The sequence below is a fragment of the Cordyceps militaris genome (assembly GCF_000225605.1).
Source record: "Cordyceps militaris CM01 unplaced genomic scaffold CCM_S00004, whole genome shotgun sequence".
NCBI lineage: Eukaryota > Fungi > Ascomycota > Sordariomycetes > Hypocreales > Cordycipitaceae > Cordyceps > Cordyceps militaris.
The window spans coordinates 2,298,603-2,321,699 of NW_006271972.1; the positions used below are offsets into that span (position 1 = coordinate 2,298,603).

Sequence of the window (23,097 nt, forward strand, 5' to 3'; positions counted from 1 at the left end):
AGGAGGGGAAATATTATATAATTGCACCTGGTCACCCTCGCGTCGCTGCGAACTTTTTTTCTTTTTCCAGCGCGAAGAGCCTCGACAAGATGCTAGTGGAACAGCGGGTCTATTGCAAGGCGCGAAACGAAGGATTTCTCTTTTTGTTCAATTGCGTCGTTTTATTCTATTTTTTCCATGTTACGAGAGGAAGGGGAGCTTGAGGCGGGGTTGAGATTGTGAGAGCGAGGAAGCGCCCTTTGAGTCTGTGGCATTTAGTCCACGGGGCAGTATGATAAGAAAAAGAAAAAGAACAAAAACATTCAAAGATACTTGTGTTATTATCAATGTCAGATACTGTGGCATCGCGGACAACGGTTTTTGGTCAGTCGTCAGTCGAACGGTCGAGGAGAAAAGGCAGAAATGGATTATGAATACATCACCTCTCTCGATTGCAGTATGGCTGGTCATGTGGTTTAACAGGTACCTAGAAAAAGAGACTACAAGGGAGGGATATACACTTTTGATATTTCCCTCGCTGCAAGTTTGAGAGAGAGAAACAACTTCAAGTGAACAGGGTGCAGCTTTGAAGTTGCAATTTTATCCAGGTTCACGAGCAAGGCTCCTGTCCTGTATTTCCAGGGCTTCGATCCACTGATTAGAACCGTGCTCACGGCAATTCGGCATGTTGCCCGAAGGGCTCCAGCGGGTCCATTACAGCGCTACGGGCGGATTTATGGCGGATCTGTCGGAGATGGATTGCCGCTTTAACGATAGACCCTGTAAATCTCAGCTGCACGTCTTGCTGTGCATTACCTTGTACTATTACCTTGTACTTCCGAGTCTTTCAATGTTACGTTGAACCACTTTCGTAAAACCAATGCATGCGCGATCTCTTGCATGTTGGTTTGATTCTCACAGACAACGTTGCGCGTCACCTCGCACGATCCTGTCAACATCAAACGGCCAGTGACAAGACCGCGCTGCGTCACCACGCGGGCATGCCTGTTCCAAATCTCACGAATTGGCATTAACAGGCAGACATGGTGAAGCCGCAGGCCAGAGCGCTGCTATCATGGCTCCAGCTGGACTGGCACACGGTGAAGCTGACGGTCAAGACGTCGATCCCGCCCGCCGTCCTTGTCTGCGCCATCCAGTCCGACACATGGATCGCCTACTTTGGCACGAATGCCTACCTCGCGCCCATTGCCGCCGCCAGTGTCATGGCCGGCTTTCCGCAGGGTATGCTTCTCGATTTTAACGCCAAGCAGACTCTTGGCTACGCCGTCGCCTACTGCTGGGCGCTGCTGGCCGGCTGGTGCGGCCTGCAGGCGCGCAAGCACACGACGGGGCCATCGGGGGACCTGGCTGCGTATAATTCCTCGGCTGAGGCTGTCGTGGCCGTGCTGCTGACATTTGGGATGTGGGTAACCTTTACCGTCAAGTCGGCGTTTCCTTCGTGGAACATCCAGGCGTCCGTGGCCGCTATCCTGGCTATTGCCATGATCCCGGCCATTGCGCGACTGTCGACGATGGAGAGCATAACCAAGGCCGCCACAAACGCCTTTGTCGTCTTCTTAGCGGGACAAGCCATCGGGCTCGCCAACGCCCTGCTGATTTTCCCGCAGACGTGCAGGGGCCTGTTCAATAGAGCTACCATGGCGTGCCTCGACGCCGTGTCTGCCATTATGAGTGCACACGAGATGTGTATCCGCGACGTCGTATCAGGGACTTTATTCTCTTCTTCTTCCGGTACCACGGATACCAAGTCTGTCGAAGAGCTTGAGGCTGCTTTGCAGCAGCTGGGCAATGAGGTCGCCAGGGCCAACGGTTACGTGGACCATGCGGCCCGAGAGATGTCGTGGGGCGCGTATACGCAGTCGGAGCTTGACACGGTGTGCACACTGTTGGTACAGCTCGTACCACCGGTTTCGGGACTGAGCTTGGTGGCGGACATGATGCAGCGGGAAACAGACCCGTCCAGCATTATTGGCCACCAGGAACAAGTTGATGGCAAGCTCGAAGCGACGGAGGACCAGAAGAAACAGCGGCAGAATGATTGGCACAAGACAGAGTCGGACATGCAAGAACAACTACGGCAGATGTCGGACATGATCTCCTCGGGCGCGCAGCATGCCAAGTTGCGACTTCGACACAGCCAGAAACGGAATCGAGCGGGTGTCCGGAGTGAGGTGACTGACCAAGAGAGCCAAGGAGCAGTTAACCCTGGCGGATCACGGTTTATAGAGTACTACCGTGAAATGTTCAAGGAAGGTGGAGATCAAAGCTTAAGTCGTCTGCAAGTGCTCCGTCGCTACGTACAGCATCGTCCACAGGTCGGAACAATCGGGAACACGTCTTCCGCCAAACACGCAGACACATTGCGGTATTTCGCTCTCCTTCACGTAAGTCGCCCAGCACACAGCAAGTCGCCAACTGACCTGCGACTTACATGAAAAACCAGTCTCAAACTATCCTTGTCGCGCTGGGCCGCAAGCTCCTCCGCCTCCTCATCTACCTGGACGACCGCCACGCCCGGCCCAAGCAGCTCATCGCCCCCAACTTTCTCTTCCCGCGCTACTGGACCAGCCTCTGGCACTCGAAACTCTTCTCCCGCGATATTCGCAAACGAGACGGCGGTCCCAGAGTGGAACTAGACCCCGTATTCCACAAGCCGCGCAACCCAGACCACCTGCCGGCCGCCAACACCGTGGAAGCCGTGGGCGACTGCATCCGCAAGATCAGCGTGGTGCTTCGGACCGAGCATGCGGCGTACGGACTGCGCGGGGCCTGCGCCGTCATGACGATTGCCATTGTCGGATTCCTCCACGACTCGCAAGACTTTTATTTTGCCCAGCGCCTTTTGTGGGCGCTCTTTGCTATTTTGCTTTCCATGGGCCGGACGTCGGGGTCGTCGACGTTCCTCCTCATCGGCCGATTGCTGGGAACGACGGCGTCCATGGTGGCGAGCTACGTCATCTGGTACATTGTTGACCAGCGTACACCAGGTGTCTTGGTCTTTACGTGGCTGTGGTTCATGGTCATTAGCTTTCTTAGTAAGTTTCACGTTTCTTCCATCTTGGGCCAGAAGCAGCTCCTGATACGTTTGTTCTAGCGGTGCGATTTCCTGCCCTTTTCAGCATCTGGTTCGTGGCTCTCATTGCTGCCATTGTCATGATTGGCATTGAGCTCCAAACTGCACAAATCGGCGAAGAAGTCGTAGAGAAGTCTGGCCAGGCTGTCTATCCGCCGTACATCATTTTCCCCTACCGCTTAGCCGTCGTTTCCCTCGGGGTTATTACCGGCTATATCTGGACAGTCTTTCCCTACCCCGTGTCGGAGCACTCTGAGCTGCGAGAGAGTACCGCCCAAGTGCTATACGAGCTGTCACGCTATTACATGTGCATTCAACAGACTGTATTTGCACGCCTCCATCGCGATATCGGCGACGCTGATGACGCGTCGAGCCCTAGCTCCCGGCTCCAGACTGCCCTTCGTCGACTCTTTCTCAAGTATCGAGGCTTGAGCGCCGACGCCAAGAGGTCATTCCAATTTCTCAACTGGGAGTTTTCTCTCGGTGGTCAATTCCCCAAGAAAGCATACGGCGAAATACTCAGCATCCTCGATCGGTCGGGCAGCTACATGGCGCTCACGAGCTACCTGTCCAAAGAATCCAAGTCTCCAGATGTGATTGCAGCTTGCTGGGCCGAAAGCGGAACGGGGATACCGCACATCGATCTCACTCCTCACGGGATCGCGTCGAGGATCATCATATTGCACTCTGCGCTGGGAGGGGGCCACCCATTACCACCCGGCTTGCACCGCCTGGGGATGGGGCATTTGCCTCAGAATTCACGGGACTTGACCTCGAAAGACTACGAGTTTGCGATTGCTGCGTTGATTCACAACGTTCATTGGTATTTCATCCACGACGTGAATCGCCTGACTGAGTATGTGTCCCTGCTGCAGCCCATTTTAATATCCAATGTGACGCTGACTTGTCTTCTGAATAGGCTGGTACGGGAGGTGGTTGGTGAACTGCGATTCTCCTTTATCGATGAGCTGGAGAGTTCCACTACAAATTCGAATATCGAGCTTACAACACCGGCGTCTGCCTCTGAGGCTACACGTACATGATATCTATATACATAAGTTTAGAGACTGAGTCTAGCTGACTTGGATAAAACTATAGACCTAGACACTCTGGACACGGCGACGGTTCAGGAGTGAGGATAATAGAGGCACATTTATCAGCGTGGCAATTGTTTCCATCAAGCCTCACGTCTCGCAAAGCACTTGGTGCTATACCAGCCGTGTTTTATTTGCTCTCTTCCAGCGCCGCATACACCGCCGTCTCCAGGGCGAACCACGCACCCATGACCTTGGCGTCCGCAAACGGGAGCACCTGCGCGCAGACCAAACCACCGACTCCGCGCTCCCGATCCACCCACCAGAACAAATTCGCCAGGCCGGCCCACCAGCCCGTGCTCTCGGAGCGGCCCGTCACCCCCCCGTTGAGCATGCAGGCGAGCCCCCACCCCTGCGGCGCGCTGGGCACGGCCGGGTACAGGTACGGCAGCGGGTTGGTGAGCTCCGGCCGGGCCGCGGGGAGGCTCTGCTGGGCAAAGTCTGGGAACTGGGGAATGTGGTTGGAGAAGATGTCGGCGACAGTGCGGGCGGACAGGAGCGTGACGTTGGTCGTGGGGCATGTCCCGTCGTTGAGCAGCACGGCAAGGATGCCTGGTAGGAGTTAGCAGAGTTTTGAAAGGGACTGGATGGGGGGAGGCGTACGGCAGTATTCTTGCGGCTTGGCGAATAGGCCGGCGCCGCCACTGTGGAAGAGGTTGGCTTCCTCCTCGGGCGTCGACACTACGAGGGGCTGGCGGTAAAAGTGGTTGCCGGGGCGAATCTTGCCGGTAGGGTCGCGGAAACTCATGTGAGCAAGGTTGGCCTTCATCTCGGCCGTCGGAATCATGTTGACGCTGTCCAAGCCTAGTGGCTTGCAAATGTTTGTCTGTATATACTCGTTCAGGGTTACGCCGGTGAGACGCTCCAGGGCGATGCCAGCCCAGTCAATGCTAGTCTATAGACTTGTTAGACGTGAACTCGACAGCAAGAACCTCCAGCGCCGTTACTTGCCCCATACTGCCAACTCTCTCCGGGATGAGCGATGAGCGGCGTCTTGAGATCCTGCACCCGACCCGAAAACTCGTCGAAGCCGGCGGGATAGCCATGGTCGCGCAGCTTCTCGCTAAAGATGGAGTAGCCGCACCCCGAGGTATGCGTCAGGAGCATGCGCAGCGTGATGCCGCGCCGCTTGGGCTCCAAGGCGCCGTCGTCGCGCAGGACCTGGACGTCGCGCAGCTCGGGGCACAGGGCCTCGAGCTGCGCGGCGTCATCGAGCGACAGGCGGGCGGCCTCGACGAGCTGCATGACGCCCACGACGGTCACGACCTTGGTGCACGACGCCATCCAGAAGACGTGCGCGGGCGTCAGGGGCGCGGCCGAGGACGCGCCGAGTGTGCCGGCGGAGTGGACGAGGAGCTCGCGGCCGGTCTTGTCGAAGACGACGGCGGTGATGCCCGGGACGCCGCCGTCTTGGACATTGACGGCGGCGGCGAGGATGTCCTTTAAGCTTTGGACGGTGGTTGCAGAGAAGGTCATTTTTTTACGTGACTTGATGAACTTTGTTGCAAGACAAGAAAGACAGGCGAGGGATGATTGCGTTGTCGGCCATCACGGCTGCGTTTATACTGGTTGTTCACGCGGCTGAGGGGTTACACATGCACACAACGGACACTGCAGCATGAAATCAATAATGCAACCAAAATATGCGAGTGCTCATTATTGTCTTGAAATCGAAACATGAATGGTTAAAGGAGAGACAGATGGATGTTCCAAATGTATGAAGTAGAACAACGTATGTGCGTACATTGGCTCTGTTGGGTTTTTATCGTACACACTTCATTTTCGTATCCATCTTGTTTGTCTCATTATTCGAAAATCAAAACTATTTGTATTTCCAGCCCCATCTTGGCATAATGCGCCTTCTGGCCTTCTGGCTGACCACCAAGATAATAATGCCGACGATCCGCGCTAGATGTAAGTAGTGTGGCCTCGCGGGGAAAGTAAAAATTGGAAAATGGACACGATGCCAATAGCTTCGGTACACTGAATCAAGCCCGTGAGTATCAACTTGAACAACGTAATTTTTTTTGGATTTTTTTTTTCGCATTGTAGCTTTTACCGTACTGTCACTGCAATGCGTCAGTACTTCCTTCATTATATCGGCCAACCCCGCGTTCAGCCACCGAGATACCGCAGGCATCTTTGTTTGGTGGCGGCCTGTGGCTTGTCTAGCTCGGCGCCACGCGGGCCCTGGTCGGGGGGCCTTTATCAACTTATCACATCAGAATAAAATGCCAACATTTGGTAATAAAATAATGATTAGCTCCTCGAACTACTGCAAGGCGAATGCAAAGGCTATAAAGATGACCACCTTTCTTTTTCTCCTAGTCAGCCCCGAGTCTTGGCCCTGTTCCTCCCCCATCACAGCCGCAACCCCCACCAACCGCACATCATGAAGCTCACTCCAAGCAAAGCCGTGCTCCTCTGTGGCTGGCTGTGGACGGCTTCGGCCGCCCCCAGCTGCCCAGCGCCACGAGATGCGAATCGTGGCGCCGTCTCGTCCGAGAGCGCCCTCTGCAGCAGCATTGGCACCCAGCTCCTCAAGGAGGGCGGCAACGCCGTCGACGCCCTCGTCGGCACCGTCTTTTGCGTCGGCACCGTGGGCATGTACCACAGCGGGCTCGGCGGCGGCGGCTTCCTGCTCCTGCGAGACAAGGACGGCAAGTATGAGTTTGTCGACTTTCGGGAGACGGCCCCCGCGGCGGCGTTTGAAGACATGTACAAGAACAATACGGACGCCAGTCTCTATGGCGGCTTGGCAAGGTATATATGCGCAGTCCGGTCTTTTGTCAAGCGTTCGTCACTGTTGTACTGACCTGTCATAACTAGTGGCGTTCCCGGAGAGCTGCGCGGTCTTGAATATGTGCACAAGAAATACGGTGCACTCGACTGGGCCAAGGTCATGGCGCCGGCCATCAGAGTCGCCAGATATGGCTTCCGCGTCGACGAGGATCTCGTCAAGTACATGCAGTCGACGGCGAGAAACGACTTTCTGGTCGAGGACCCGAGCTGGGCCCTTGATTTTGCGCCCCGCGGAAGACTCCTCCGGCTCAACGAGACAATGACGCGGAAACGCTACGCCGACACGCTCGAGACGATTGCGCATCAAGGTGCCGACGTCTTCTATACCGGCGCCATGGCCAATGCCACCATCACGGCCCTGCGCGCCCGCGGCGGTACCATGACCCTCGCGGACCTCGCCAACTACACCGTCGCGCACCGTCCCCCGCTGCACATAACCTACCGCGGGCACAAGCTCACCAGCACCAACGCGCCCTCGGGCGGCCCCGTCGCCCTCGGCGCGCTCAACACCGTGAGCGGCTACGAGGACTTTTTCCAGCCCGCCACCGTCAACATCTCGACGCACCGTCTCGACGAGGCGATCCGCTTCGCGTACGGCCAGCGCACCAAGATCGGCGACCCGTCCTTCCTCCCCGGCCTGGACAGCTACACGGCGGCCATGGTGGCGCCGGCGACGGGCGCCGAGATTCGCTCCAAAATCTCCGACACCTCGACGCAGCCCGTCGCGTACTACAACCCGGACGGCATCGAGTCGCTCGCCACGCCGGGCACGTCGCACGTGGTGGCTGCCGACGCGAGCGGCATGGCCGTGTCGCTCACCACGACCATCAACACGCTCTTTGGCTCGCGCCTGATGGTGCCCGAGACGGGCGTCATCATGAACAACGAGATGAACGACTTCAGCATCCCCGGCACCAGCAACGCGTTTGGCTACCGGCCCAGCCCCCAAAACTACGTGCGCCCGGGCAAGCGCCCGCTGTCGTCCATCTCGCCCGTCATTGCCGAGACCCCCGAGGGCCGGCTGTACTTTGCGTGCGGCTCCGCCGGCGGCAGCCGCATCACCACGGCCACCATCCAGCTCGTCGTCCACATGCTCGACCAGCGCATGGGCCCGGCCGCGTCGCTGCGCCAGCCCCGCCTCCACGACCAGCTGCAGCCCGACCAGGTCGCGTTCGAGTACGCCTACGACAACGCGACGACGGCCTTCATGGCCGCGCGAGGCCACAACGTGACATGGGTGGCCCCCGGCCAGAGCACCGCCCAGGCCCTCCGGCTTCTGCCCAATGGCACCTTTGAGGCGGGAGGGGAGCCGAGGCAGAAGAACTCGGGTGGGTTTGCGGTCTGAGGATGACGACAAGGATCTAGAGGGTAGGGAGGGAGATGATGTAGATGCTTATAAACAGTCGTGTATTCATATCTTTGATCGTGTCTTTATGTACCATAATTTTGCTCGTTTGTTGTCTTACAGCGCAGGGAGGAGGCCGGCAGCCTGGTCCTCTTTGACAGCTTGCTCGTATTGCGCAACAGCAGCGCGGTACGCAGCAATGTCATCCGCATCCTCGTCCGGCACAGCACTCGCGGCATCGGCGCCGCTCTCGTCGCGCTTCGCGTATGCGCCAAACGCGCGCACAGCATAATAGTACACCTGCGCGAGCGACCAGCACGACTTTTTGGCCGAGACGCCCTCACACTGGTACACCATGCTGGGGCCCAACGTGTTAGCCACACATATTTTCCGCCCAAGTGAGTGGGTTTATTTCAAAAAAGAGACTCACTCCTTCTCAAAGTTGAGATCCACGCGGTACCGGCCGTCGGAGGTGAAGCGGCCCTGGGCCTTGTAGTTGCGGTAGCCAAAGTCGTGACGCTGGCAGGCGGGCTCAAACGGAAACTTGAACGGGTTGTCGGGCGCAGAGGTGCAGCCGTCCGAGGACCAGTCGAGCGTGGACGGGTTCTTCTGCGCCCGGTACTGCAGGAATGTGGGCAGCGCCGTGAAGAAGAGGTAGCGGTCCGTGATTTGGACAGCGGTTTCCCGAGGGGAGATGGTCAAGGGAGAGGCCAGGACGGCGGGGAGGGCAAGGAGTGTCCACTTCATGATGTGTATATGTATATGTGTGAATGTAGATGTGTAGAGATTTCCGTGACTTGATGGAAAAAAAGAGAAGCCATCATGTTGACGAGATCCCCCTCAGTTTATATACTATACCACGACCGGCGGCTGTCTCAATGTCAGCAAGTGTCTCAGGAGCGCAGCGGGCTCGGCCGAGCCCTCGACCATGGGTCTCATCCCATATCTTGGCAACGAAACCCAAGCAAAGCACCGGATCTGCATCTATTCCAGAGAAACAGTTCACCGACAGCCACCCTAGACGGTCTTGGGAGGTGGATGTCGGCCGCTCGCCGCCGACGAGTCGCACCCTCGCAACACATCATGTGGCCGCCGTCCAGGACCGAGGAACGACACGTTTCCAGTTTGCACGAGCCGGCCCCGCGATCCTCCCCCTCCCCTCCATGTAAGAATTCAATCATCGTTAGTTTGGACTTGGCAGCCACGTTGACCTGGGAAAGGGCAGAACTGGTTTGGCGGAGATGGACGCCAAGTAATAAGGAACCTTCCCCACAGAACCGGGGGACGTGGCTGAATTTCTTAATTGCGTTGCTTATTGCTCCCACGGCTTATAGTAGTATTACTGCTCGTATGGGCAAGGTAACTAATTAAGTAGTATTCTGTTGGGGGACTTTGTTTGGGGAAAGATGCGAGATGTGAGCTACGGCTACAGCCGGCTATTGCCCTATATGGGACATTCTGTCTCGCCCGAGAACAGCTGAGCATCCCTTTCCTCCTGCTTGGTCAGTGCATGCAATTTTCTTGAAGCTTAGTTCCAGATTTCATCATGTGAGATTTGACGGCGGCGCATCTTGGCTTGCCGTCGAGAGAACCACAATACCCGCCCATGGCGTCGGGGGGACAGAATTTCGCATTCCACCGCATGTAGCAACATTGGGGTATATACCGCACCGGATGGGTTCGGTATACTGGAGTCTGCAGCGATCCGCCGGGCCTGTACCCATCCATGATTTTGCGAATGTCGGCATACTGAATTAATGTTCTCGACGGAACCGGAAAGACTACATGCTCAATTGTCAATCAAATTCGCAACCACTCGAAAACGCAGCGCCAATCTCGCTTGACGCATGGCGCTTGACCCGTAGCCGCCCCCTACCGTGGCGGCAGGTTCCCATCGACCGCAACCATCTCGAGTCACTCCTCCAACTGTCGGGGCGAGCAGAGCATTGACCGCGCCATCCCTCTGCTCCCGGGCCTGGCTGGGGGCAAAAGTGGTTCCCGTCGCTCGACCGCAACCGTTCAACAGTTTCGTCGACAAACAGGGGGATCGGTGCAGCGTCGGCCTACACGTGTACGGCAGCCTATAGGTGAGTTGTCGCCAAAACCCATTTTGCATTGTTGTATCGGGGTTTACGCACTAGGCATACACCAAGAGCGTGTAGAATTTTTTTTCAGTATATCGATATTTCTGTTTAAGTGCTTAGAGCCAGCCAGCTAGCTAGCCAGCCAGCTAGCCAGCCAGCTAGCCAGCGAGGAAGCTAGCCAGCTAGCCAGCAAGGAAGCCAGCTAGCAAGGAAGCCAGCCAGCTACCTAGCCAGTAAGGAAGCCAGCCAGCGAGTAAGTAAGCCAGCCAGCGAGGAAGCCAGCAAGTAAGTAAGCCAGCTAGCCAGCCAGCCAGCAAGTAAGTAAGCCAGCCAGCAAGGAAGCCAGCCAGCAAGGAAGCCAGCCAGCAAGGAAGCTAGCCAGCAAGAAAGCCAGCCAGCCAGCAAGAGCTACCTAGGTAGGTAGCTAGTAAGCTTCTTTAATAATAAGTGCCACTTCCTAGCTGGCTTGCTTGCTAGCTAGCTTCCTTGCTAGCTAGCTGGCTGGCTTCCTTGCTAGCTGGCTTCCTCGCTAGCTGGCTTACTTACTTACTAGCTGGCTTACTTACTCGCTGGCTGGCTGGCTAGCTTCCTCGTTGGCTTCCTCGTTAGCTTCCTCGCTAGCTGGCTGGCTAGCTGGCTGGCTGGCTTGCTAGCTGCTAACTGGCTATAAGGATAATATGTATCTAAAAAATATAACGGCCCACTTACGTACGCATTATTTCATATCTAACCACACACTGGGTGTGAATTAGGATTTGGCGACAACTCACCTATAGGCTGCCGTACACGTGCCCGCACAACCACCGCATTCGCTATAGGTCACGACAGTGCAAAGTGCCGACGCGATGGCCAGCGGTCCGTTCCTGTCCCGCCCAACATCTTGGATCCATGCTCGCCGGTGTCCATATGCAGGTCCCTATGAACGGCGTCTACGCCAGCGGCACTGGGGAGCTATCCAGCCTCACCGCCGCGTTTCAGCTGGGCAAGGCCTCCATCATCATCCTTTATCCGAAGAGGGTGAACTGTCGCGACGGATAATTGCCGGCGCGCGCCTGCAGAGCGTATGCTGCCATGTCTACTGGGCGATTTGTACCGTCCTTTAATGCGAGCACGTCAATTATTTGTACAAAAATGGCAAATTTGCAACTCTCTAACTGCAAGAGCAATAGTGTCCCACTGCCTAGCTGGCTACTCCTCCTAAAACTGCGTATTAACCTCCCTCGTGCGCGCAGACACCTGCGCATCGCCCGTATTCACCGTGTCGGCCGCTTCGACGAGCATAATCTCGGCCGCCGGCTCCGCGACCGGGCAGTGGCGGACGCCGCGCGGCACCACGTACACGTCGCCGGCGCGCATGGGCACGTCGGCGCGGTCCTCGAAGCGCAGCGTCAGACGGCCGGAGACGACGTAGAAGAGCTCGTCCGAGGCCGGGTGCGCGTGCATGACAAAGGAGCCGTCGATTTTGGCAAGCTTGACATGCTGCCCGTTGACGCGGGCGATGAGGTGCGGGGACCACGTGTCGGTGATGCGGTTGAGTGATTGGGGGATGGAGATGGACATTTTTAATTAAGGATAGATTGTGATTGAGTGTATTCCGTTCAATCCAGGTTCGGGCTGGCGATGAAGCTGGTTTTATGTATTCAGGTGCTTGGTCAGCGTGGTTCTTCAAGGGCGCGCATTGGCATTCAAGGGCGCCGCTACTAATTGGTAGGGCGTGAACTACATGTCTACATCGCAAATAGTCCAGTGTAATAATCGAGTTCTTTGACAAAACGGCCACGTCGACTCCTCAAAAATGATCCTCCAACGTAATCGTCACAGTCTTTGCGACCAGATATTCGTTCACTGCCACGTCCTTGCCACTCTCCTTGCCATAGCCAGATTCCTTCATCCCACCAAATGGACTTTCCGCAGCCGAACTATTGCCCGTATTCTACTCTCGTTAGCATTTTTCTTTAATTGTTGTAAAAATAAAATCTTCAATCTTGCAGTACGTACCACGCCAATCATGCCAGCCTCGAGATTCTCCGCCAGCCGAAACACCCTGTCCACGTTCTTTGTAAAGGCATAGCTGGCCAAGCCCATGCTCGTATCATTGGCCCACCGCGTCACCTCGTCTTCCGTGTTAAACGCGTACACGCCGCACACAGGCGCAAACGTCTCTTCCCGCGTCATGAGCATGTCCCTCGTCATGCCCGTCAGAATGGTCGGGTGCATAAAGTAGCCGCCCACGCCGTCGCCGTTCCCTGCGCCGTCCGCGAGGCGCCCCTTCCCGCTGCCCAGGACCAATGTGGCGCCGAGCTTCAGCGCGTCCGATACCTGCTCCTCGGCCTTTTTGATGCCGTTCGGCGTCGTCACCGGGCCCATGGTGGTGTCCGCGCTTGCGCCGTGGCCGACCACGAGACGCTTGGTCCTCTCGACCAGCCGCTGCGTAAATTCATCGTATACGCCGGCCTGCACGTAGAGACGGTTGGCCGTGATGCACGCCTGGCCGGCATGGCGCCACTTGAGCGCCATGAACTGCTCGAGCGCCTGCTCCAGGTTGGCATCGTCAAACACGATGAAGGGGCAGTTTCCGCCGAGCTCGAGCGTGCACTTTTTCAGGTTGCGCGCGCACAGGCCGGCGACAATCTTGCCAACCCGCGTGCTGCCCGTAAACGAGACCTTGTGCACGCGGGGGTGCAGACAGAGCGCCTCGGACAGCGGCGGCGTGTTGGCCAGCGAAGTTGTCAGCACGTTGAGCACGCCCGGTGCGTACCCGGCGCGCGCCGCCAGCTCGGCCAGCGCCAGGCACGTCAGCGGTGTCTCGGGGGACGGCTTGACAATCATGGTGCAGCCGGCGGCAAAGGCGGCCCCTGCCTTTCGCAGAATCATGGCCAGGGGAAAGTTCCACGGCACCAGCGCGACGGCCACGCCAATCGGCTGCTTCACAACCATGACGCGGCGGTTCGGCGCGGCCGGCACGCTGACGGCGCCCTGGATGCGCTCCGCCTCGCCGGCGAACCACCAGGTGAAGCCCAGCGCGTAGGCAATCTCACCGTGCGCCTCCGCCAGCGGCTTGCCGCTCTCCCAGGTCATAATGGTCGCCAGGTCCTCCTTGTTGTCGTCGATGAGCTTGTGCCAGGCGACGAGGAGCTGCGCGCGCTGGCGGGGGTTGACTTTGCGGTAGGTTTGGAACGCGGCGTGGGCGGCGGCGACGGCGGCTTCCGCATCCTCGGGGCCGTTGTCCGGGCATGACGCCCAGGTCTTGTCGGAGCCAGGGTCGATGACGTTGAAGCGCTTGCCCGACTTGGCTTCGACCCATTGGGCGTTGACGAAGGATTGGTCTTTGAGAAGCGACGCATCGCGGAGGGTGAATGGCAGGTCGGTAGTGGGCGACATTTCCATGCTTTGAAGGGGGAAAATAGCAACTTGATGAAATGGTTAGGCTTCTCTGAGAGGCGACGTATAATAATAGGCGCTGTAGCGACATTGAGGGAACGCGGGGTTGTGCGGGGAAATGGCTATGTAAGTCGGCATCTTGCAATCCGGTGCTTAATGGTAACTCGCCGACTCGCACCCTCAAAAGAGGGAGACGGCATCATGACCGAGTTTGAATTGTTATTTGAAATGATGAAAATGATAGATGGTCCAGTCTGGCGCCTGCGACGGTGACAGGCGTCCCTACACTCATAGACTATTCGCACCAGGCACTCTTGCTTCGTATACCTTTTCTCACCGGCATCGGCCAAGTGGTCCCGAACCCTGTCAAGGCGGGAGTGGCGTTTATAGTGAGCTGCCAGTGAACCAGCATGAATCAGCCACAAGCCAGGCAGGTTCGGCTTGCTCACCGCGGTGAAGGGATAACTAATGCACAATCGATGAGACATTGGGCTTGGAGCCGAGAAGAGTACTCCATCGGCGTGTCCACTCTTTGATGGTGTCACTACTGACTTTATTTTTAGTCAATGGCTCGATCGCGCCCTGGGGTCCGGATACAGTGACTTGGACTCGGCGGTACTAAATTGGAAAAATGCCATGACCCCTGGAGGTAAAGAATCTTCCAAGCGCGTGACTTGTCGATTATATTGAATGGGTTTTGTGTTGCTGCTAGGTTTTTTTTTGGCCCCCTGCCCCCCTTGCGGACTACCAAGGTATGTAGTTATGGCGATCTTGAGACGGTGCATCAACCGCTCTGCCAAAGATGAGCCATTGATACAACGCACGCATTGCGAGCACGATACGAAGCACATGGTGAGAAGAATCCGGTGCTCCCTGAAACCTCCGCATAAAACATGCAACACGGGGCATAACGGCCCTGCGTCGCCCAGCCAGCATCCAATCTCTGGCGGCTTGCGGCCTCTCATCGGGCCGAGACAGTGGACCGTTGACGTATTAGTGGTTCTTGAGCCCAGAAAAAAAGCCTCAGAAACTGTATCCGTCAACCGGAAACAAGGGACCGGCTATTGCTGCTTTGGCAGCAGACATGATGGTTTGTGTCAATTCGGCTTCAATGGGCCTGTATAGTCCTGCGTGCCCCCCTTCGGCTTCAAGGAAGTGAACCTCCTAGGAGCACAGGACAGCGCCGAGAAGCATCTCGAAAGAAAAAAGAAAAAAGGAAGAATAAAAATTCTTTCCGCCCCGATCGGCCCACTACCAAGCGCTAATTTAAATGCAAAGGTGTGACCACAACGTCCGGCGGCGGACCTCCGGCACAGTTCCCGATTACTTGGCCAAACACCGGCACTAAAAAACAAACCCTCTTCTCTCCGGGAATGTGGGAACCAAAGCCTAGCACCTGCCAACAATCACTTGTCTGTGGTTATACCGAACGGACCTGATAACAAATGTGACGGTATAATAGTGGACTTTGCTAGTCATGCATCGTCCGTCTTCTTCATTTATCAACACGGCCTTGTCTGCTTGCGACTCGGACCTCCAACCGCGTGGCTCCTCTTCTTCTTCTCGTTTCTGCTTCGCCTCCCCAACCACTGCAAACAGCACCTGAACGATGGGTGCCTTTTCCAAACGCAAGCTGAGCAACGCTCACCTCCCCGAGGACGAGCGCCCTCAGGTCGAGCTCGCCCAGAACCAGAGCATCACCCCCGATGAACAAAAAGTCACCGCCCTGGCCGTGTCCGCCGGCTTCACGGCCAGTCTCGGCGGCCTCATCTTTGGCTACGTCAGGTACAATCACTCCCGGCCAAGTCCCCCTCCTCCAGCACCCTCGTCTATCACCCACTAACCAAAACCCGTTTGACCATAGTGGCGAAATCTCCGGCTTCTTCCCCATGGCCAACTACGCCGAGCGATTCGGCGAGCTCAGCGCCGCCGGCACCTACGAGTTCAGCGCCGCCCGCCAGGGCACCATCGTCGGGCTTGTCAGCATCGGCGCCCTCATCGGCGCCCTCGTCGCCGGCAAGATGGCGGATCTGCTCGGCCGGCGGCTCGCCATCTCGCTCGCGGCCTTCTTCACGTGCGTCGGCACCGTCATCGAGATCTCGTCGACGACGCACTGGGTCCAGTTCGCCGTCGGCCGCCTCGTGACGGGGCTGAGCATCGGCGCCCTCTCCGTCGTCGTGCCCATGTACCAGTCCGAGTGCTCGCCCGCCCCCATCCGCGGCGTCATTGTCTCGTCGTACCAGCTCTTCATCACCTTTGGCATCTGGCTCGCCGAGATTGTCAACTTTGGCACCCAGGCCATGGACAGCAGCGCCTCGTGGCGCATCCCCAACGGCCTCTCCTTTGCCTGGGCCCTCGTCCTCGGCACCCTCATCCTCTTCTTCCCCGAGTCCCCCCGCTGGGCCTACGGCCACGGCCGCACCACCGAGGCCCGCGCCACCATTGCCCGCCTGACGGGCCTGCCCGAGAACTCGGCCACGGTCGCGCAGCAGATTGACGACCTCCAGAACAAGATCGATGAGGAGAGCAAGCTGGCCCACGAGTTTAGCATCTCGGAAATCTTTACCGGCCCCCGCATGCTGCACCGCACCCTGCTGGGCATCGCTCTCGGTACAGGCCAGCAGCTCGTCGGCGTCAACTACTTCTTCTACTTTGGAACAACCGTGTTCAAGTCCACCGGTCTCGACAACAGCTACGTCACGCAGCTTATCCTCGGATCGGTCAATGTGGCGGCCACGATTGTATCGCTGTGGGTTGTGCGAAAGTATGGACGACGACCGATTCTCATGTGCGGCGCGGCCTCGATGATGGTGTGCTTTTTAATCTACGCCTTTGTCGGGCACTTTGCTGTCGATATCGAACATCCCGAAAACAGCCACACAGCGGGCAGCGTCTTGATTGTCTTTTCCTGTCTTTCCATTGTCGCCTTTGCCGTCTCCTGGGGCCCCGTCGTCTGGGCCGTCAACTCGGAACTGTATCCTCTGCGCTACCGCAGCGTCTGCATGGGTCTCGCCACGGCCGCCAACTGGTTCTGGAACTTTATGCTGTCCTTCTTCACCCGCTTCATCACGGACGAGATTGACTACCTCTACGGCCTCGTCTTTGCCGGCTGCTGCGGTGCCCTGGTCGTCATTGTCTTCTTCCTTGTCATTGAGTCCAAGGACCGCACCCTCGAAGAAGTAGACATGATGTATATCCAACACGTTAACCCCATTACCTCTGCCAAGTGGAAACATGGCGACGCCCATGACAAGGAGGCGGGCCACAGCACTGCCGTCGACGCTTCTCCCAGCCCTTAAGGCTTCTTGTGTGTATATTCAGCGAGAAATAAGTAGCATAGAGCGGCATGCATGTATTCATGAAATTGTACATTAGGCACCATTTATCACGTCTTTGGAACCTCCTCGCACTATTTTCCTTGGAGCTAGAAATACTAAAGGCATAGCGGTATATATTCATACTAGCAAAGTTGCTATTCAAAACTTATTAAACACTGCGCGCGCGCTATCATACAGTTCCCACCATCTCTTCCATCAGTGGACGCCGCCGACACTAGGCAGCGGGCGGCAAGCAAACGGACGATGGGTATCGCCGTGTGTGGTTTGGTCAATCTGTTGCAACGTTAGTGATTGTCAAGTCCGAGGGCTAATACAGAAAGACACTTACAATATCCTTAATGGTCGCATACGTGCCAGCACCCAGCGTCACGATACCCACGATAAAAGCCAGGATGCTTCCGAGACTAATCAGGATATTCTTGCGGGCGTACCACGGACCCTCGCAGAGCAGGTAGAACCACATGACGGCGGGGATCCAAAAGGAGAATCCCGAGACGAAGAGCGCCGAGGCGAGCGAGAGCAAGTCGGAGAAGATGGGGATGGCCTCGGCAATGATCCAGGCGAGGACAGTGAAGACGGCGACGAGGGAGATCCACCAGAACCAGCCGCTCGGGGTGTTGACGTAGCGGACAATCGACTTTTTCCAGACGCGGCCGTGAATGTACCGCAGAGCGACGGTGGAGTTGATGGAGCCCGAGATGAAGATGACGGGCAGGGCGACGCCAAAGGCAATCTTGGAGACGGTCGGGCCGGCGGAGAGCAGCGCGGGCGCGAGCACGTCGCTGCCGATGAAGGCGTAGCACAGGGCGCCGGTCAGCGTGTAGATGCAGATTTGGATGAGGCCCGAGGCCCAGATGGACTTCATGTAGTCGGTCGGGGTGTGCATCTCGTCCATGAAGGAGAACTGGCCAATAGCGAAGCTAAAGGCAAAGATGATGTTGCTAACGGCGACAAAGGCCTCGGAAAAGGCCAGGCCGTCCTTGGGCATGGCCCGCCAGTCGACGCCGCCGAGGCCGCGGTCGCTGTGCGTCGCCTGCACGCCGGTGGCGATGACGGTGATGCCAATGGCGACGAGAATGGACACAAAGTCGACGTAGCCGAGGATGGCGACCTCGGTGAAGGAGGGCGGGATGGCGAGGATGAAGAGGATGACGGCCGAGATGGCGGAAAAGGCGACGGAGCAGACGCGCCCGCTGTTGAGGTCGCCGAGCGCGATGCTGCCCGTCAGCGCGTGGGAGCCGACGACCATGACGAGCTCGAGCACCATGGCGGCGCCAAAGATCTCGTACCCGACGCGGCCGAGCAGCAGGCGTCCGGCGTCGGCGTAGCTGGCGGCGTCGGGGTGCCGCAGCTTGACCTGCCCGACGAGGTAGCTGGTGAAGATGGCGAGGAAGCCAATGACGACGGTCAGGAACACGCCGGGGAACATGCCGAGCGTGTCGTACGCCTTGGGCAGGCTGAGCGCGCCGAGCGCCACGGCCTCGACAATCGTGACCACGGCCAGGCGCTTCCACCCGAGCCGGTGAAAGTGCGCCGCGCCCGACGCCGCGAGCCGCTTCATCTGGTCCCCCGTCAGCTCGTCGCTGTGCTCGAAGCCGAGGACCGAGTCGTCCTGGTCCGACGACGAGGGCGGCAGCAGGCACGCGGGAGGAGGTCCGGCAGCATGCTTTGTAGCAGGCGCATTGCTCGGGCCCTTGACGGGGGGTGGTACGGGAGGAGGAGCAGCAGCGTCGGTTTGTGCAGCCATGGCGAGGTTGTATGTATAGCAGGGGCGCAGACAAGCAGATTGCTACAACGTTTTGTCGTAGAGAGTCTGGTCGCGGGCTGGTCTGTTTCTGGAGCAACTTCAAGTAGGGAAACTTGTATAGAATGATGTAAACTTCCCCGCAAACAAGAATGAGAGATGGGAACAAGATTGACAACAGACAAGGCCTGGGTCCGGGGAAAAAAAGCAATGGGAACTGGAGAAGGATGAAATAGAAAACTTTTCGAACCCAGGAACCCCGACGGCGACACGACCCACACAAGACCACAACGTCACAAAAACTAACACGAACAAAGTTGCCCTTTTGTCTGGTTCCTGCGCCGGCAGCTAGCGTCTAGAAGCGGCATTCCCAGCCCGGGACCGTACTTGGCGCGGCGTTGGTGGCGTCCGGCTCAGGCTGAATTTTCTTCTTCTTTTTTGACGTGGTGGCTTGCAGGGGGGGGGGGCGGCGGCCTAAGGTTTCCGTCTTTCCGATATCCGGGCGGGCGTTTTTTTCTTCAACGCCTCGTTTCGATCTCAACCGACAAACAACGACAGAGCTTGTTGGTCTTGACAACGGAACACACGAGATTGACCCAAGAGAATCAACGGCATTGGCAATCCGACCGGACAGCCAAAACACTATTTTTCTTTTTAATTTTTCCCCAGCCCAAATAAGAGACCCTGCAGGCAAAAGGCGGAGCGCGAAATGGGATTCCCCAGCAACAGGCCCTGCAACGAACCCCACTGGAGAAATTTACAACAGGTCATTCAGTAGCCGTCGCGTGATGAAGGGTTTATTGATGGAGATGCGTGGATTTTTCCGCCCGAGATACGAGTCAGCAACGAGGAATTCCGTTGGGCGGCCAAGTCGCCGAGATTGCGGTTTGCCGTGTGTGCGAAGTCGCTGGGCGTACCCTGGACACATCTAGAGGTTCGGTCAGTCGGTCAGATGGTGAGTTGATCAAGTTCCATGCAGAGATTGAATCCAACCGCCTCTGTGTCGACGTGTTGGAGAAACTCGAGTGAAAGAAAGCGTGCAGCTCGGACATTGCGTCGGGCGAGTTGGAGGAATCCAGGATGAGGGACCGCGCAATCCAGCCATGACAAGTGGCACCACAAAATCCAGGTTCTGGCCCGTTGTCGGAGTGCGGAGTATGAGTACGGAGTAAACTTGGCTCAAGACGAGACGTCGACGGATGGTGCCCGAGGTTGGTTCTTATTACTGTTGGACTCTGACGGCCATTGAACTCGGATACAGGATCAAACCATCACAGACGACATCGTAGGGAATCGGTGGCGGCCCTTGGCGAGGGGCGGGATTCAAAGCCACGATGCAGTAGTTGACTAGCGGCGATGTAATGGCGTACTGTTTGGCTGAGCGATTGCTTTGGCTTTCTTCTAGCACTGAAAATGGCGCCAGATGATGAGCTGTAAATGGAACAAGATGATTCACTGGAAGTGGCACAAGATGATTCACTGCGAATGGCCTCAGGCTGATTTAAAAGCCTGACAACAGGAGCACATGTTCGGCCGTCGCTACATGAGAGAACCGCCGAGAAACTGTGAAACGAGGGCTTCTGCAAGGCACCTAAGCCGCTCACCTATGACTGGCCAAAAAAAAAAAAAAACAGGAATGCCCGCTGACATGCAATGATGCTGACCTCTATATCTACTCGCTATACTGGTAGTCGGCAATCATCTGGTTTCAGGCAGGGAATGCAGGCCTCCATCGGACAGCGGGCGCCTAGGGACCCGGTCCTTTCTTTCTCCGAGGATTCCTCGGCGCGCGAGGCATGTGTAATTTGTACCTACAGGGGGTGTAAGTACCGTTCAGAGGTTCCAGAAGCTTTGCCGGCCCACCAGGAACTACTAGTTAGGTAGGTAGTTATTGGTCCCGTCAAGTTGGTCACTTGTCCGTCCGTGTTGCGCTTGTCCATTAATAATCCATCTTCTTCGTCTCTTCTTTGACGCAAGGCAGAAATGCAGTCTCACAATCAGGCTCGGAGCAGTCGCCACGCATGGGCTCATCGGGTTTCGTAGTGGGCCGGCATACGTACGCGTCGCTGAGATTGCAGGCGCTAAATGGCTGGCCGTCAGCCCACCAACAGCTGCTCGCTGCAGGCCGACGTGGTCGGTATTGGAAGCTGAGAGTTGATTATTATTAATTTTTATCTTCATTGGCCGGCGAACCCCGGCTTGTGTACCGTGCTCGCGTGAGTGTCGCTTTGAATGCGGGCTGCGGCTACCACTGCGAGTTCTTTGTGACACAGGTGGTGACGTAGCTTCACGGCCTTGTCAAAGCTACCAAAGGACTCGAACGGAAGATGGATGCCTTGGGACGATGCCGGAGCATGTTCTGCGTGGTAGTCGAGACGAGTGGTGACGGGTAATATATTGCAGTTTACCAGCATGGTTGCATCATAATTCACCTTCCACCCAGCACGGAAAATCAAGTTTTCAGATGGCACCTGCACGCTGACTGCCCCCGCGTGATGCGCGGACGGAGGGGTTTGAGGGGAAGCATCGCCGACGACGTACCAGTGACCAGTGTTGACTCGAGCAGGGGTGGCAGTGTCTCTGCGCCACAGGACGGGGAATGAAAACCTCGTCTTGAATATGAGCCCCGAGTTGCTCATCGTGTGGTTGAAAATACACAGGTCTGTTACGGAGGATTTGCTTTAGAATGAACTGGGCGAATCGCCGATGAGAAGGGCTGATGGCATGGCGCGCAAGCAATACGATGGGCAGCCATGCATGCACTACTTGAGTACGTACCTAGGCAGGTAGCTGGTAGGTATTTAATTAGCATCGTCAACATCAGCAGTGATTGGCGTCGGCGTAGTGTATGACAGGGCGCCAACGTCACCCAGCTGGTAGGTAGGTAGTTGGTAACCCCTTTGCCGTGGCTCCTCGTTTTCCCTTTGTGGCTAATTATGAACAGGCTAACGACGGTTAGTTTATTAGCACGCGCAAATCAAGCCCGTTGGAGTAGAATAAGCCGCCCGAAACACAAGGGCACTAATAAAACCTACCAGTGCGCATTTCTCGTTCGCCGATGGAGCCTTTAGGTGGCTCAGCCCTATTACGGATACATGCGAAAACATTCACCACCAAGAAAACCTTGGCATTGCTGATTGCTGCTCCACCCCCCCTCGTCTAAGCCGATCAAACTGCCTGCTTCGCGACCCCCATCCCCCCCCCCGGCTGCCCGCTGGCGAGGCTTCAAGTGCCTTCTACATCGAGGCAAAACCTAGCGAGAGGAGATGAGGTGCTTGCTTGTCTACCCAAACTAACCGCTGAGCTGCTGCGCCCACACTGCAGAGGCGGAGCACAAGCGGGAGCACCATTTTGCACTGACTGCTCAGTCAAGCCAGGGCCAAACAATGGCGGACAAGGGAAATAAAAAGATGAATAATGGCTTGTCTGGCTGTGCCATGTCATATATGGCACACCACCCCTCCCGGCCATTCACCAGCCAGGCCGTTTTGTATCTTCTTCCACCATACTCCAAATCTGTTTGCTAGCCCTCGTTCACAATGCAGACAAACTATATACACCCGCAAGGCAGCAGCACTGCGTCGAGCTCTATTTCGGGCCTGTCAACCCGCTCCTGCGCCCTCATCGACGCCGTCTATACTGCTGCCTCGACAAACCACGGCCCGCCCGTCTGTGGCCTCCCCAACCTGTCGTTCCGCTGCCGCCCCAAGACCGGGCCTCGCCCTTCCATCGACACGCGCAGCAGCAGCAGCAGCAGCAGCATCGACGCCTACGCCTCCAGCACGCGACTCTCCGACAGCCACAGCTCCTCGTGTAGCGACGACCTGGACACGTCGTACCACCACTACAGCCGCACCGCCCACATGGGCATCCTCGACCCCAGCTACGCCCTCTTCGTCAGCCAGCACGGCCACGGCTCCCTCGTGTACAAGGTCCGGAGCGGCGCCGCCGTCATCGCCGGCGACCCCCTGTGCAGCCCGGACCAGGTCCAGCCGCTGCTGGACGAGTTCCAGCAGTCTCGCGGCGGCGGCCGCCGCCGGCTCCGCATCGTGTACGTCGGCGCCAGCGCCGCCTTTGCCGCGCAGGCGCAAAAGAGCGGCTGCGTGACTCTGCACTTTGGCCGCGAGCGCGTGCTCAACCCGCAGACGAACCCGCTGCTGCGCAACAAGGCCGGCAAGCGCACCATCAGCCAGTGCCGCCAGCTGCTGGACCCGGCCCGCGGCGGCATCGCCGTCG

The 23,097-nt window shown here is 57.2% G+C and overlaps 8 protein-coding genes across 8 annotated transcripts; 3 read left to right on the top strand and 5 right to left on the bottom strand.

The window, feature by feature from the left end:
• Positions 1–1,022: 1,022 nt before the first annotated feature.
• CCM_05720 (uncharacterized protein) lies at positions 1,023–4,209 on the top strand (the record flags this gene model as incomplete). The annotated part of the gene is made up of 5 exons (XM_006670864.1): positions 1,023–2,384; positions 2,444–3,035; positions 3,095–3,929; positions 3,993–4,108; positions 4,172–4,209. 5 exons carry the CDS (start codon positions 1,023–1,025, stop codon positions 4,207–4,209), a joined length of 2,943 nt encoding a protein of 980 aa, XP_006670927.1.
• An 88-nt stretch (positions 4,210–4,297) lies between these two features.
• Positions 4,298–5,643, bottom strand: CCM_05721 (Beta-lactamase-type transpeptidase fold domain containing protein; the record flags this gene model as incomplete). The annotated part of the gene is made up of 3 exons (XM_006670865.1): positions 4,298–4,719; positions 4,771–5,062; positions 5,119–5,643. 3 exons carry the CDS (start codon positions 5,641–5,643, stop codon positions 4,298–4,300), a joined length of 1,239 nt encoding a protein of 412 aa, XP_006670928.1.
• Positions 5,644–6,559: 916 nt separating this feature from the next.
• Positions 6,560–8,314, top strand: CCM_05722 (Gamma-glutamyltranspeptidase; the record flags this gene model as incomplete). The annotated part of the gene is made up of 2 exons (XM_006670866.1): positions 6,560–6,930; positions 6,997–8,314. The coding sequence occupies 2 exons, from the start codon at positions 6,560–6,562 to the stop codon at positions 8,312–8,314; spliced, it is 1,689 nt and encodes a 562-aa protein (XP_006670929.1).
• A 117-nt stretch (positions 8,315–8,431) lies between these two features.
• CCM_05723 (phospholipase A2) lies at positions 8,432–9,061 on the bottom strand (the record flags this gene model as incomplete). The annotated part of the gene is made up of 2 exons (XM_006670867.1): positions 8,432–8,672; positions 8,745–9,061. 2 exons carry the CDS (start codon positions 9,059–9,061, stop codon positions 8,432–8,434), a joined length of 558 nt encoding a protein of 185 aa, XP_006670930.1.
• Positions 9,062–11,595: 2,534 nt separating this feature from the next.
• On the bottom strand, positions 11,596–11,958 carry CCM_05724 (Cupin 2 conserved barrel domain protein; the record flags this gene model as incomplete). The annotated part of the gene is made up of 1 exon (XM_006670868.1): positions 11,596–11,958. One exon carries the CDS (start codon positions 11,956–11,958, stop codon positions 11,596–11,598), a length of 363 nt encoding a protein of 120 aa, XP_006670931.1.
• Positions 11,959–12,187: 229 nt separating this feature from the next.
• CCM_05725 (succinate-semialdehyde dehydrogenase) lies at positions 12,188–13,785 on the bottom strand (the record flags this gene model as incomplete). The annotated part of the gene is made up of 2 exons (XM_006670869.1): positions 12,188–12,331; positions 12,397–13,785. The coding sequence occupies 2 exons, from the start codon at positions 13,783–13,785 to the stop codon at positions 12,188–12,190; spliced, it is 1,533 nt and encodes a 510-aa protein (XP_006670932.1).
• Positions 13,786–15,388: 1,603 nt separating this feature from the next.
• CCM_05726 (MFS monosaccharide transporter, putative) lies at positions 15,389–17,078 on the top strand (the record flags this gene model as incomplete). Its single annotated transcript, XM_006670870.1, has 2 exons — positions 15,389–15,564; positions 15,644–17,078. The coding sequence occupies 2 exons, from the start codon at positions 15,389–15,391 to the stop codon at positions 17,076–17,078; spliced, it is 1,611 nt and encodes a 536-aa protein (XP_006670933.1).
• Positions 17,079–17,312: 234 nt separating this feature from the next.
• Positions 17,313–18,864, bottom strand: CCM_05727 (amino acid transporter, putative; the record flags this gene model as incomplete). Its single annotated transcript, XM_006670871.1, has 2 exons — positions 17,313–17,390; positions 17,446–18,864. The coding sequence occupies 2 exons, from the start codon at positions 18,862–18,864 to the stop codon at positions 17,313–17,315; spliced, it is 1,497 nt and encodes a 498-aa protein (XP_006670934.1).
• Positions 18,865–23,097: the final 4,233 nt, after the last annotated feature.